Consider the following 14,649-nt stretch of genomic DNA (forward strand, 5'->3'; position numbering starts at 1 on the left):
GGAAAGAATTGGAATGGGAAAAAGTTGAGGTCTTTATTTTCATTAACATCTAACTAAAAATTAAAATTTTCTTTGATTATGAACTTAGGAATCAAATCACAGAAAGTATCAGCAGTACCCATGTTTTATCCTTAAGGATCATAGGTATTTTCATATCACATTACATTGTTTTTAGGTATTGCAAATATTGTTTATACTCAGCATTACTTCAAAATAGTTATTAGTGTTATTTAATGAAGCACATACATTATTGTATCACAAATTTGTTTTTTAAATATTGTGGTAACAGAATTTTAGTAATAATACTGTGTTTTTAATTATGCATTTAAAAACATTTCTGTGAGAAGAGGTCTGTAAGATTTATCAGACTGCCAGAGGGGTTGTTCATAGCACAAGAAAAGGTTAATACCTGCTTTAGTTCTAAAGTTTTTATTAGTATGCCTTGAATTTTTTAAAAAAAACTTTTTATAATGGAATATTTTTAACATTCAAAAATAGAAATGATAAAAGACAGCGTGAGCTTTCTTCCTCCCATAACTACCATACATCTTCAACAGTTATCGATTTGTGGTCCATCTTTTTTACCTATTTCTTACCACCTGGGATTAATAAAATCCTAGATACATCATCTCATCCATACATATTTTAGGTTATATTTTTAAAGATAAAGACTAGGGGAAAATCCACAGTGCCATTACCACACCTAAAAAGAAATTCTTATTTATTTATTTTGGCTGGGTGGGGTCTTCGTTGCTGCGTGCGGGCTTTCTCTAGTTGTGAGCAGGAGCTACTCTTTGGTGAGGTGCATGGGCTTCTCATTGCAGTGGCTTCTCTTATTGTGGATCACGGGCTGTAGGCGTGTGGGCTTCAGTAGTTGTGGCATGTGAACTCAGTAGTTGTGGCTTGCAGGCTCTAGAGCGCAGGCTCAGTAACTGTGGCACACAGGCTTAATTGCTCCATGGCATGTGGGATCTTCTTGGACCAGGGATTGAACCTGTGTCCCCTACATTGGCAGGTGGATTCTTAACCACTGCGCCACCAGGGAAGTCCCTGAAAATTCTTTTTAAAATACCAAGTCAATATTCTAGTTTCCCTGATTATCTCATAATTAGGATCCAGGTAACATCTATTCTTGAGATGGTTTATATTTTTCTTAGTAATCTTGTTATCTATGGGTACCTCTTTTCCTTTATCTCTTGTTTCCTTTGGAGCATATCTATTACAATTTGTTTTCCTGTGGTTTCTCATGGTCTGGATTTTGCTGATTCCATCTTTGTAGTTTCATTTAATATATACTTCTGAGGGGACTTCCCTGGCGGTCCAGTGGTTAAGACTCCACACTCGCAATACAGGCACGGGTTCGATCCCTGGTCAGGGAACTAAGATCTGCATGCCACACAGTGTGGCCAAAAAAAAAAGAGAAAAGAAACAAAACTTAATAGTGGTTGCTTCTTGGGCATGGGAAATTTATAAAATAAACAAATATATATATATATATATATATATATATACACACACACACACACACGCACACATATATACACGCACACACACATATATATATATATATATATACTTTTGATGCCCACATTTCCTATAAATTAGTAGTTAGATTTGGTGTCCTCATTCGTTTGCTCTCAGTCTACTGTGAAATTATATGGCAAGTTACATGTACTCAAGTAAATAAATTTACATTTTTTGAGAAAACCATTAATCTCAAAGGAAAGAACAATCTAGTTCATACATTTATTTTTCTTATGACTTAACTCCTAAGTAGTCAAGGTCCAACCATATTTTCTATTTTTTCTTTGTATCATTACTTAACCATTCTAAGGTAGAGGGAAATAAATTATTAAATACAATTACTTGTTAAATATTTTCTTAAAAATTTGGGGTGAATGATAAAACAGTCTTACATGCTAACCTGACCTTGAATAATGATTTGCATCCAAATACTTGTCTCCTAAGATTTTTCAAATTGTGCTTCCAGGGACCCCTGCCTGAATATCCAGGCATAGGGATAAGGGGGAAGGTAAGAGGGGAGACCAAGTGAGCTTTGTTCCCAATTTCATTAATGAATTTATTCAAATAAAATGTTTCACTAAACAAAAACATTTTAAAACACGATTATTATGTGTTGAGAACTTATAGTTGTTTCTGCATTTTTTTTTTCACTTTATTTTTCTGGCTGTGTTGGGTCTTCATTGCAGTGCGTGGGCTTCTCATTGTGGTGGCTTCTCGTTGCAGAGCACAGGCTGTAGGCGCGCGGGCTTCAGTAGTTGCGGCACGCGGGCCCTAGAGCGCATGGGCTTCAGTAGTTGCAGTGTGCAGGCTCAGTAGTTGCGGCGTGCAGGCTCTAGGGCACGCAGGCTTCAGTAGTTGTGGCTCGCAGTCTCTAAAAAGTTGGAGTATGTGTAACTCTAGTGCAGGCTCAGTAGTTGTGGCGCACGGCTTAGTTGCTCCGTGGCATGTGGGATCTTCCAAGACTAGGAATCAAACCCATGTGCCCTGCGTTGGCAGGCGGATTCTTAACCACTGCTTCTCGTTGTGGAGCACAGGCTCTAGGCATGCAGGCTTCTGTAGTTGCGGCGCACGGGCCCTAGAGTGCATGGACTTCAGTAGTTGTGGCTCGCAGGCTCTAAAAAGTTGGGGCTTATGCAACTCTAGTGCAGGCTCAGTAGTTGTGGCACCCGGGCTTAGTTGCTCCGTGGCATGTGGGATCTTCCAGGACTAGGAATCAAACCCATGTCCCCTGCACTGGCAGGCGGATTCTTAACCACTGCGCCACCAGGGGAGTCCCCTGTTTCTTCAGTTTTTGTGGCAAATTTCTAAATTTCAAACATTTATTAATACCACGTGAAATTAATATCTATGCCTAAATAATCAGCAGAAGGATCTAATGCAACTTAACCTATGAACATTTGCCTCCAATAGTGTATTTGCTAATTTCAGTGCAAAGTGTGATGCAACCGAAAATTCTCCAGAGTATTCCCCAAACAAAAAGCTTCTCCTGTTGTGTTTCAGCTGTTGCTTATCTTAACTTTTGCTCCAACCCTACTTAGAAATTTCTTCTTAAACAGCACAATCATATAAACATAGCCTTACTTCTAGTATAAAGTAATTCCCTCATCAGTTTTTTTAAAGAAAAACTAAACTATTTCAGGATATAAATTATGTATTTAAGATAATACAATTTCATTTTTTAAACATAATTTAACCTGGATATAAGCAAATAGTAAATAATCAAGCACTCCTTGACATTTCTTCCCTTCCAAATCATAGGATGAATCCTTTGGTGTTATTATTTGTCTTCATAATCTTAGAATTCTCCTAAAGTCAGATTCTCAAAGCCAAGTTGCCGTGGAGAGCATCATCTTTGGGCCTCTGTATATAATTACTATCTGTGTGATGACTCAGAATCCACCTATGCCCTACCCATAGAAAATCTCTCAATTAGCTCCCTACCCACTTCCTCCTTCAGCTCTGTTGGGTCATGGACTATCCTTTTATCTGAACTGAGTTCCTTTTTATCAGCAAATCTGCTTTCAGTTAATCTACTCTTGCATTAGGATGAGGTCTCACATATCATTTCAAGTATTGATATTTGAACTTGGTTAAGAAACTGAAGTTTTCTGGGGTGCATGCATGTCGTTTTTACTTTTTCATTTCAGTACACAGTCATTTTTATGTAACTTTATTAATGGGATAACAGAAGTTCTTAATAAGATGTGTCCTAGTTATTATCTCTATTTGTAATGACTTGATGGAGGCAGTAGATTTATAAATGGCTTGTTGTTGAGGGTGAATGATCATCTATACCAGTAGATAAAATTAGTTATTGACAGTACTGTTTATTATAATCATTTCTATAAATTATAATTTCAGGCTTAGTCAGGGTAATCTTTTTTTAAAAAAAATAACTGGGTAGCTAGATTTTATCAATTTTTGTTTCTTTTATACAGATGTTTCAGCAGTATCCAAGGATGGCCTATCCTCCTCTACATGGTCCCATGAGGTTTCCACCTTCTTTAACTGAAACAAACAAGTAAGACTATTAAATGATTAAAGTTTGCAGGGTATATGTTTACTTGTTAAGATTTTCTGGAGGTTGAGTAGATTATGGGGATTTATTATTCTGTCCTCAAGGTACATTTGCCATTAACAAGTAATTGGCTAACTTTTGTAAGACAGAACAAAAATACTTTATTCTTCTAAAACTTTAAATCAGCTGACATAAAATTCTGAAAACTGAAAATTGTGGCCCCTAAAATGGATGGCACTTGTTTACTCCTTCTTCCTTCCTTGATGTTGATAACCCCCATTCTCTTTTTTTTTGCTTAGTGTATTTTGAGATTAGTATTAGTCTTAGCCATATCATCCTTTAACATATATTTGTTTTATTTTAGATGTTCGAAAACTTTGCTATTAAATATCTGCATAAGAAATATAATTATGTATTGTCTTAAATTTCTTTGCTAATTTTATAATCTCTTCATACATGTCAGGTGCAAAATATCTTGTATATCACGGTATGGAAAACTAATGCTGAATTGAAATGAACTAAATTCCAGTCTTTTAATATTTTCCTAATTTAGTGTCATTAAAACTTAGTATCCTTTTCTCTCATAACCTGTCACTGGTTAGAGGCCTTCGAGGAAGAGGCCCACCTCCTTCATGGGCCTCTGAGCCTGAACGCCCCTCCATCCTTAGTGCATCAGAGCTGAAGGAGCTTGATAAGTTTGATAACCTAGATGCTGAAGCTGATGAAGGTTGGGCAGGTAAGAGGCAAGATTAATTAAGCACTTTTAGTTTTTAGATGCTTTGAAACAGTCAGTCTGAGTTCTCCTTAATTTAATAGGTGCTCAGATGGAAGTAGATTATACAGAACAGCTGAATTTCAGTGATGATGATGAGCAAGGAAGTAGTAGTCCTAAGGAAAACAGCAGGTAAGTTGTGATATCTCTTACTAATAATAGTATGAATTTGTTGATGTAACATGAGCCATTTACGCAGAGAGGTTTCATTAATAGGTATTTGTTCCCCGCTTATAGAATTTCTACATTCTACTCCAAAGATTTTTACTGAGTGGGAAGGTGATTAATGAGCCAAATTTTAAAAGTGCAGATAATCAAGGAATTAAGAGTTTGATGTTTCTAAAGAAAATACATATTTTTTAAAAGAAGCTATTTAGATGCTTGTCATCTAATTGGAAATATTTTGAGAAACCATATTCGGGACCATTTAAAATTTGTTACTTACTTGACCTGATCCATATTTATAAAATTGGAGAAAAATTACTTGGGTTACAACAGCTGCTTCAAGTCTTTGATTTTTTTAAACTTAGCAAGGAGCAATAAGGTCTTGGAAAATAGGAGCTTTTTCTCTTTTTTTCTGGAATATAGGGGCATCATAGTCAGGAATATATGGGTTATGTAACATAAAAATTGGGCTCTTAAGATAAACAGGAGTTTGCATGCACATATTGGTATAATTTTTCAGCCATAGTGTTGTAATACACTGCTGTTTCATGATCAGTTGTGAGATGCATACTAAAATACTGTAGTTTGATTTCTCTTTTTCATTAAATCAGAACAAATTAGAATACATTAATTAATTAATTATCTGGAATATTACTCAGTTGTGTTCAGATGAGAGTTTTGGGTGGGGGTAATAGAAAGTGATGGAATCATATTGTGTCAAGTGTGAGTGTCCGTATTTGATAAGTACTATATCGCATCTTGTATCTTGTGGTGATAATCTGGCCAAGCCCAGGCCCCATCGCATTATAGATATATAGCATATATTTCTTGAATGAATAAATTAGCACTGCTAGGTTACAACACCATCTCATTCCTTGATACATTTTCCCCTGAAATTGTATGGAAATAATGTCTTTTTTACGTTGAGAAAATGCATTTACTTATGGTACATTCTGTCCACTCTATTTTTTATTTCACCTGGATTTTGATTCTTCAGTGAGGATCAAGGTTCAAAAGCCTCTGTAAACACTGAAAACCGAAAAGAAGCAGATGAAGTTTTCAACACTAAGTCATCTTCTCAGATACCTGCCCATCCATCAGTAGCAAAAGGTCCCTATGGGAAAGGACCTCCACTTAATCAGGTTTGTTGGACTCATGGAGATTCTTGTCACTGCAGACAAGTGACAAGGATGAATTGACCTCATAATCATAGAGTTAGTTGGAAAAAGACTTAGGAAATGGGAACTATATATTTTTTCTTAAATAGCTCTAGACCTAAACCATAATTTTATTGCATACTAACAGGAATTATCAATGCAGTAGCTAAAATTATCAAGTAGAAACTAAAGTTTCACTCTTCCTTCTTATAGCAGCTTGGGCACGTCAGAGTGGAGGGATAAATTGTTTTTCCAAACTAACATAACTGAAGTGCTTTATAGTTTACTGAATGCTTTGTAAATCCTAGTTAGTATTCATGTGTGAAATTGTATGTTATCTGAGTAGGGAAATCACACTAGGGAGTAGAGAAATCTATGTAGTCTGAGCCATTTTGAAGAATGTTGTTAAAAAGGGGGAGGTATGTGGGCAACAAATACACTTGATCCTACCTCAAAGATGTAGCAAGAACTGCACTGCAAAGTGAGAATTTAACAGGGCTATCTTCCAGAGAGCCTACTTAAGTAATTCATAGTATACTCAGCATGTATTTGTTGAATTCATACAAAACAGATGGAGGAATTGGTGCCTTCAGGGAGCTAAAAGTAAGTAGCTAACAGTGCCATGATAGGGTGCATATAGTTCTTAGAAAATTCTATGTAAAACGTTTCACAAAAGACTTGATACTTGAAGCAGGAATTAGCCAGTAAACAAAGGGAAAAGGGTGATTCCAAGCAGTGGGAACATGTTCAGGGTAGAGAAGTATAGTAAAGCATGGCCTAATCAAGAAGTCCCCAACAGTTTGACATGGGAGAGGAGTAAGAGAGCTATGTAAGAACTAGTAGTCGTTAAATCTTGTATGCTATACAAGAGGCTTGAATTTTATTCTTAAGGCATTGGTTAGCCATTGGAAAATAAATTTGTGAATTCTGGAAAAGAAGGATTTTTTAAAAATAAAATCTGTGTTTTGTGTGACTTTTAACTTACTGGAATAATGGGGAATGATAAAAGAATAGAAAAATGTAGACCATATCTTGATGTTTTGATTTGCGTGCGTGTGTGTGACACTGATATGTATCATAGCAAGTGAATAGTCTCTATATATCTGGTTCCAATGTTTTAGATGTTTCTTTTCCTTATATAAATTTGAAAGGTTTAGTTTGCCATTAGAAAAAGAATTGTGCTTACGTAAAATAAAAATTTGAAATTAGAGGCATACTTCTTCACAGCCAGATTACCTGGGCTAGAACTCTAGAATTTGTACACTAAGATTCTACTCTTAACAAAGTTAATTTGAGATTGTAACCTTAATTAAAATGGCTGAGTGCTTGTAGAACATAAAGTTATTTTGTAGAGACTGATGTACTTTTATTTAAAAAGAGAAAAGGATACAGATGTTTTACTTTTTGCAGTCTTTTGGTCTCACTGAAAAACATTGCAGTCAAATATTTCAAGTAGATTTTTTTTATCTTACTTTGTAAAAATCCTTTTCTTTATAATAGGAACGTGGACCATCTTCACACTTGCCACCACCTCCAAAGTTGCTTGCACAGCAGGTAAATTTTAACTGAATGCTTGTTAATGGTCTGTATGTATTATTCACCCTATTTGTTTTAATGGAAACGTCCTCTGTGTGTTTCTTATTTATAATTTTTATGAAACAGTTGTTGACTTTACCTTGTAGCTCCTGCACGTCTTCCTCTTTAGCCTGTCCCTCTTCCTTCTCAGCTGATGAGCATATTCCTAATTTTTCTAAGAAAATAAGAAGCAGCTCTTCTTCCCATTTGAGTACGCTTCCTGGTCTGACTTCTTTCCTGTTGCCCTTGCTCCTGAGGACGACGCTTCTGCTTGTTCTCTGGATCCCATCTTCTATCAGTTACCAGTAATATTCTCTCTCATCTTTAAAAAAAAGTTTTAAACACCAGCCCTTCTTCAACTCCCACTACACTCCATTTCCCCACAGTTTCCTACCTGTATCTCTGTTCCCCTTCATGGCAAAATTGTTTTAGTGAGCTGTTTACACTTACTGGCTTCACTTTCTCTCTCATTAACCCTCTCCAGTTATGCTTTCATCTCCCCACTATACCTTTGAAACTGTTATTATCAAGGTTAGTAAAGACTGTTCCATCTTGCCAAATACAGTTCTCTTGTATTCATTTACTAATCTCAGCAGCAGTTGACATAGTTAATCTTTTCATCCCTCCATCCTTCTTAAAACTTTTTGAAAACTTGCTTTTGAGACATCATACTGTTTTGTTCTCTTTTTTAAATTTATATTCCTTCTGGACCTCCTATACTTAAACCTTTGGGTGTTGGAGGGCTCAGGGCTGTGTTCTCATTTCTTTTTCTAACTATATTCTTTCCCTGGGGGATCATCTGATGGCACTCAGTAAGTATCTCGAGCCCTTAAAGCTCTGTCCTGACTTCGAAAGTCATGTATTCAACAATCGGCTCAGCATTTCCACTTGGATCTCTGGTAGATATCTGACAGTTAATAGTCCAAACCATAACAACCCCCACCCACACTTAGGCAGTTCAGCTACTGTCTTCCCTATCTTAGATAATGACATTGCTGAGGTTAAAACATAGAAGTCACTCTTATATCTTTCTTCTTTTTTACCTTACATCCAACCTAATCTATCAGCAAATTGTCACCTCTACCTTTAGAATATATTCCTATACTGAGTACTTGCTGCCACCAGATATATTTCATTTGGACTTAACAGGTCGTCTTGTTTTCCTGTCTTGCTGCCTTCTCACCCACTACCTCCACCCTGAATTCTCCTATAGCAGATATAACTTTAAATATGTATATATTTATATATCTTATATTACATGTATATGTTTTACCTATATATGTGTACACACACATACATACATACATACATACACTAGGTCAGTTATTCCTTGCTCAGGTTCTTTTCATGGTCTTTAAAGTTTCTGTCTCCTTTTCTGATTTCATCTACTTTTCTCTCTCTCTGTTCTTGCCACACAGGCTTTATTGCTCTTGTTTTAATTTTACCCTCAAGACATTTTACTTGCTGTTGCCTCTAACCAAAAGACTCTTTCTGAGGTTCTTGCTATGATCGAGTTCTTTGCTCAGGTATTAACAATGCACAGGCCTTCCCTGATCACTGTACAATGACAGTGCACATACCATCACCATCACCATCATCTCCACCAGTCATTTTCCTTTTAACCACTGAATGCTCTTTGTAGCATTTCTATACACATAGAAGCTAAAACTAAAACATCTAGCAGAAAATGTAGAAGAAAGTCTTTATGAACTTGGGCCAACAAAAAGTCTTAGATAAGACAAAAAATGCAAGAATTAGAAAGAAAAAAGAAATCGATCAGTTGGACTTTGAAAAACATCTCTAAGGCAAAGAAAAGATATCACAGGAAAAATATTAATACATCTGACGAAGAACTTGTATGGGGGGGGTGTGTATTTAAAAGCCCTTACAAGTCAATAATAAGACAAAAAGTCCAACAAAATGATTTGGACAGTCACTTCATAAAATAAGGTATACAAGTGGCCAATAAGCACATGAAAAGATGTTCAGTATCTTTAGTCAGCAGGAAAATGGAAAGTAAAACCACATTGAAATTTTGTTACACATCCAGAATTTAAAAGGCTGATGACACCAAATACTGGGGAGGATGCAGAGCAGGTGATACCCTCATATGTTGCTCGTGGAGCTGTAAAACCTTGTAATCACTTTGGAAAACAGTTTGGCAGTTTCTTATAAAGTGAAACACATATTTACTATATGACTTGGCAGTTCCACTCTTAGGTATTCATCTAAGAGGAATGAAAACATACATTTACACAAAGATTTAGGCATGAATGACCATAGCTGTTTTATTTCTAGTTAAAAAAAAACCAGAAGCAATCCGTATGTCCGTCTACAGATGAAACAATATGCCTATGATGCCATGCTATGCAGCAATAGAATGGAGTAAACTCCTGCTACACACAGTGACCTCAGAACCATTACCCTGAACGCAAGAAGCCAGATACAAAACAGAATATAACTTGATGTATCCATTTTTGTGAAATTTTAGGAAAGGCAGATCTACTGTATACTGCCAGAAGTAGATTGCTGGTTGCTTGAGGTCAGGGATACAGGCAGAGGACTGATGAAAATGCTCTATATGTTGATTGGAGCAGTAGTTACCTAAGTTTATCGTTTGTCCAAACTCATCAAACTATACAGTTAAAATATATATATCACATTTTATGTAAATTATACTTCAATGAAGTTGCTTTTTAAAAAATGCTTACTCTGTGAGTTTACAGTGTAAATTAGGTGTGTTTATATAATTACTTTGTTTTTGCAGTTTGTCTTTCAAGCTATAGATGAAGTAACTAAATACCAGAGAGATTAAAACAGTTTGCCTAAGACAGCACTGTTAGTAAATGGTAGAGTCTGGATTCATGGTTTGTTTGGGTTTTTTGCTTTTAGTATTCAGTTCAGTGTTTTCACCATATCATTATTTTCTCTTTTGTACGGATTCTGACTAATTATATGGCTTTTAAGGTTTCTTCACCCTAATACTATTAAAAATCTTTTTTTTTTTTTTGGCTGCGTTGCTGAGCATGGGCTTCTCATTGTGGTGGCTTCTCTTGTTGCGGAGAACGGGCTCTAGGTTCGCAGGCTTACAGCACATGGACTCAGTAGTTGTGGCACGCAGGCAACCTAGAGCACGTGCACTTCAGTAGTTGCGGTGTGTGGGCTCATAGTTGCGGCGTGTGGGCTCTAGAGCGCAAGCTCAGTAGCTGTGGCGCATGGGCTTAGTTGCTCCACGGCATGTGGGATATTCCCAGACCAGGGCTCAAACCCATGTCCCCTGCATTGGCAGGCATATTCTTAGCTGCTGCGCCACCACAGAAGTCCCCAAAATCAATATTTTTAAAACAAATTTTTTACTTCCTTGATATTGCAGCTCTTCATGTGCTTTTTTCATCCTGCTTGTCTTTGCAAAGTTGCTGGCATTTTTAGGCTTTGTAGTAATTGTTTTAGAACACGTTAGTTGAAAATTAAATCGTTAAAACTCAGCCTCTCAGGTCATCCTCCCATTCTCCACCATGGGATCTAGATACGCCTTTCTGGATCTTTCAGTTTAAAGATAGAATTCTCTCTACCCAAGCTGCTTTATAGGAATTTCCTCTCCTTTGGCATGTCAGCAGCAGCAATGTCTCTATGTCCTTCACTTAGCATCTTTGACTGTGTGCTCTTTCCTTGTAACTGTATCTCAATCTTCTCAGGGCTCATGTGGTGCCATGTTGCATCTTTATGGACTTCTTTTCTCCCTCTTTAGGCATTCCATCTCTGGAAGTTCCTGCTAAAGCACTCACATTCTAAGTTTCCTTTGTCTCTAAATTTAAATTTGAAATTCATGTTGTGACAACTTCTAATTTTATTCAGCAAATACTGAGTGAGCAATAATGTCTGGCACAGTAAATAGGTACACACGCTCAGTAAATATTTATTAGATGGCTGGATTAATTATTCTCAAAAATTAACTGGATTTACTATTTTCCCCACATTGTTACTTATTTGCATTTTAACGTGTATGTTTTTCAGGAAAATTTCTGACACACTGGAGAATTTTGCTCCTGCTCCGTGTCTATGATATATCCTTTGTTGTCATACTCATCTGATAATTTATCTTAATGTTTCAGCATCCTCCTCCAGACCGACAGGCAGTACCTGGAAGACCAGGCCCTTTCCCCCCTAAGCAACAGGTCCCAGATGAAGATGAAATATGGAAGCAAAGAAGAAGACAACAGTCAGAACTTTCTGCAGCAGTGGAACGTGCTCGTAAACGGCGTGAAGAGGAAGAGCGAAGAATGGAAGAGCAAAGGAAAGCAGCATGTGCAGAGAAGCTTAAACGATTAGACGAAAAGCTTGGCATAGTGGACAAACAACCCTCTCCAGAGGAAATTAGAGAAAGGGAGCGAGAAAAAGAACGAGAAAAGGAACGAGAACGTGAGAAAGAACTTGAAAAAGAACAAGAATGGGAGCGAGAGAAGGAGCGGGAAAAAGAAAGGGAAAGGCAACAGGAGAAGGAAAAAGAACTGGAGCGAGAACAGGAAAAACAGAGAGAAATGGAGAAAGAAAGAAAGCAAGAAAAAGAGAAAGAACTAGAACGGCAGCAAGAAAAGGAAAAAGAACTGCAGAAGGTGAAAGAACAGGAAAAGGAATGTGAGTTGGAGAAGAAAGAAAGGGAGAAAGTGGAGGAAAAAATTGAACACAAAGAACCTACTTTAGAGCCTATGGTAGAAAAACCAGAAAGTGAAAACAGCTGTAACAAAGGTATGATAGTCTTGTTTGTCTTTATATAAGCTTTACAAAAGACTTCATATTACATGTGGATATTGGATGTTTTTGTATTTTTAAAATCTGTAATCCAAATAAAAGTGATTAGTTTTTTTTGGATAAGGTTGAATTTTATTGGATACTTTAAAATGTTTTTTTCTGTAATTTTTTTTATTATGATAAAATACATGTAACATAAAGTTTAGTATCTTAACCATTTTTAGGTGTACAGTTCAGTGGTATTAAAAATATTCATAATGAACCATCACTACCATCCATCTCCAGAACTCTTTTCATCTTTTTTTTTTTTTTTTTTTTTTTTGCGGTACGCGGGCCTCTCACTGTTGTGGCCTCTCCCGTTGCGGAGCACAGGCTCCGAACGCGCAGGCTCAGCGGCCATGGCTCATGGGCCTAGCTGCTCCACGGCATGTGGGATCCTCCCGGACCGGGGCACAAACCCGTGTCCCCTGCATTGGCAGGTGGACTCTCAACCACTGCACCACCAGGGAAGCCCCTCTTTTCATCTTCTTAAATTGAAATTCTGTATCCATTAAACAGTAACTCTCCCCAGCCCCTCCATGGATGGTGATTCTGCTTTCTTTCTGTGTGAGTTTGACTATTCTCAGTACCTCATGTAAGTGGAATCATACACTATTTGTCTTTTTGTAACTGGCTTTTTTCGCTTAGCATAATGTCCTTAAGTTTCGTCCATTATAGCATATTACAGAATTTCCTTCCTTTTTAAGGCTACTAATCATCATGTAAGTACACACACACACCACATTTTGCTTACCCAATCTGTTGATGGACACTTGGGTTGATTCCATGTTTTACCTATTTTAAATAACACTGATGTGACTGTGAGTGTACATATATCTCTTTGAGACCCTGCTTTCATTTATTTTGAGCACAAGCATACCTCAGAGATGTTGCAGGTTGGGTACCAGACCACTGCAATAAAGCAGATATGGCAATAAAGCAAGTCACATGAATTTTTTGGTTTCCCAGTGCATATAAAAGTTATGTTTACACTATTCTGTAGACTATTAAGTGTGCAGTAGCATTCTGTCTAAAAATACATATATGCTGTATGTACATACCTTAACTTAAAAATACTTCAATGCTAAAAATGCTAACCATCAATGAGCCTTCAGTGAGCCATGATCTTTTTGCTGTGGGGGTGAGGGAGGGTCTTGCCTCAGTGTTGATGGCTGCTGACTGATCAGGGTGGTGGCTGCTGAAGGTGGGGGTGCTGTGGCAATGTCTTAAAATAAGACAGCAGTGAAGTTTGCCACATCGATTCACCCCTCCTTTCACAAATGATTTCTTTGTAACATCAGTGCTGTTTGATAGCATTTATCCACAGTAGATCTTTCAAAATTGGAGTCAATCCTCTCAAACCCTGCCAATGCTTCCCAAACTAAGTTTATGTAATAATGTTCTAAATCCTTGGTTGTCATTTCAACAGGCTTCACAGCATCTTCACTAGGAGTAGATTCCATCTCAAGAAACCAGTTTCTTTGCTCATCTATTGGAAGCAGCTCCTTATCCATTCAAGTTTTATTGTAATATTGCAGCAATTCGGTCATATCTCAGGCTCCACTTCTAATTCTAGTTCTCTTGTTGTTTCCACCACATCTGCAGTTACTTCCTCCACTGCAGTGTTGAATCCCTCAAAATTATCCAGTACTAAGTTGAATAAAAGTGGCAAAAGGAGGCACCCTTGTCTTGTTCCTGATCCTACAAAAAAAGCTTTGTCTGTCAACATTGAGTGTGGTATTAGCTGTGGGTTTCTCATAAGTGGATTTTATTATGTTGAGGTAGTTTCCTTCTGTTCCTAGTTTGAGTATTTTTTTCATAAAATGTTGAATTTTGTCATATCCTTTTCTGTATTAATTGTGATGATCATGTGTTATTTTCCCTTCATTCTGTCAGTGTGTAATGTATTGATGGATTTTTGTATGTTAAACGATCCTTGCATCCCAGGAATATATCCCACTTGGTAAACGGTGTATAACACTTTCAGTATACTGCTAAATTCTGTTTTCTAGTATTGTGTTGAGAATTTTTCCATCAGTGTTCATAAGAGATATTTGTCTGTAGTTTTCTTGTAGTGTTCTTGTTTGGCTTTGGTATCAAGGTGATGCTGGCTTTGTAAATGAGTTAGGAAGTGTTCCCTCCTCTTCAAT

At 37.0% G+C, this 14,649-nt stretch overlaps 1 protein-coding gene across 12 annotated transcripts in view; it reads left to right on the plus strand.

Annotated features, from left to right (window-relative positions):
• PRRC2C (proline rich coiled-coil 2C) overlaps window positions 1-14,649 on the plus strand; it is a 95,780-nt gene that overhangs the window by 32,359 nt on the left and 48,772 nt on the right. For all 12 annotated transcript variants that reach the window (XM_081224022.1, XM_081224025.1, XM_081224018.1 and 9 more), the window contains exons 7-12: window positions 3,963-4,045; window positions 4,645-4,778; window positions 4,859-4,946; window positions 5,977-6,121; window positions 7,637-7,690; window positions 11,824-12,457. In XM_081224022.1, coding sequence (XP_081080148.1) covers window positions 3,963-4,045; window positions 4,645-4,778; window positions 4,859-4,946; window positions 5,977-6,121; window positions 7,637-7,690; window positions 11,824-12,457 — 1,138 coding nt within the window. The remainder of the gene's footprint in view (window positions 1-3,962; window positions 4,046-4,644; window positions 4,779-4,858; window positions 4,947-5,976; window positions 6,122-7,636; window positions 7,691-11,823; window positions 12,458-14,649) is intronic.

Source organism: Mesoplodon bidens (assembly GCF_964165515.1).
Source record: "Mesoplodon bidens genome assembly, chromosome: 2".
NCBI lineage: Eukaryota > Metazoa > Chordata > Mammalia > Artiodactyla > Ziphiidae > Mesoplodon > Mesoplodon bidens.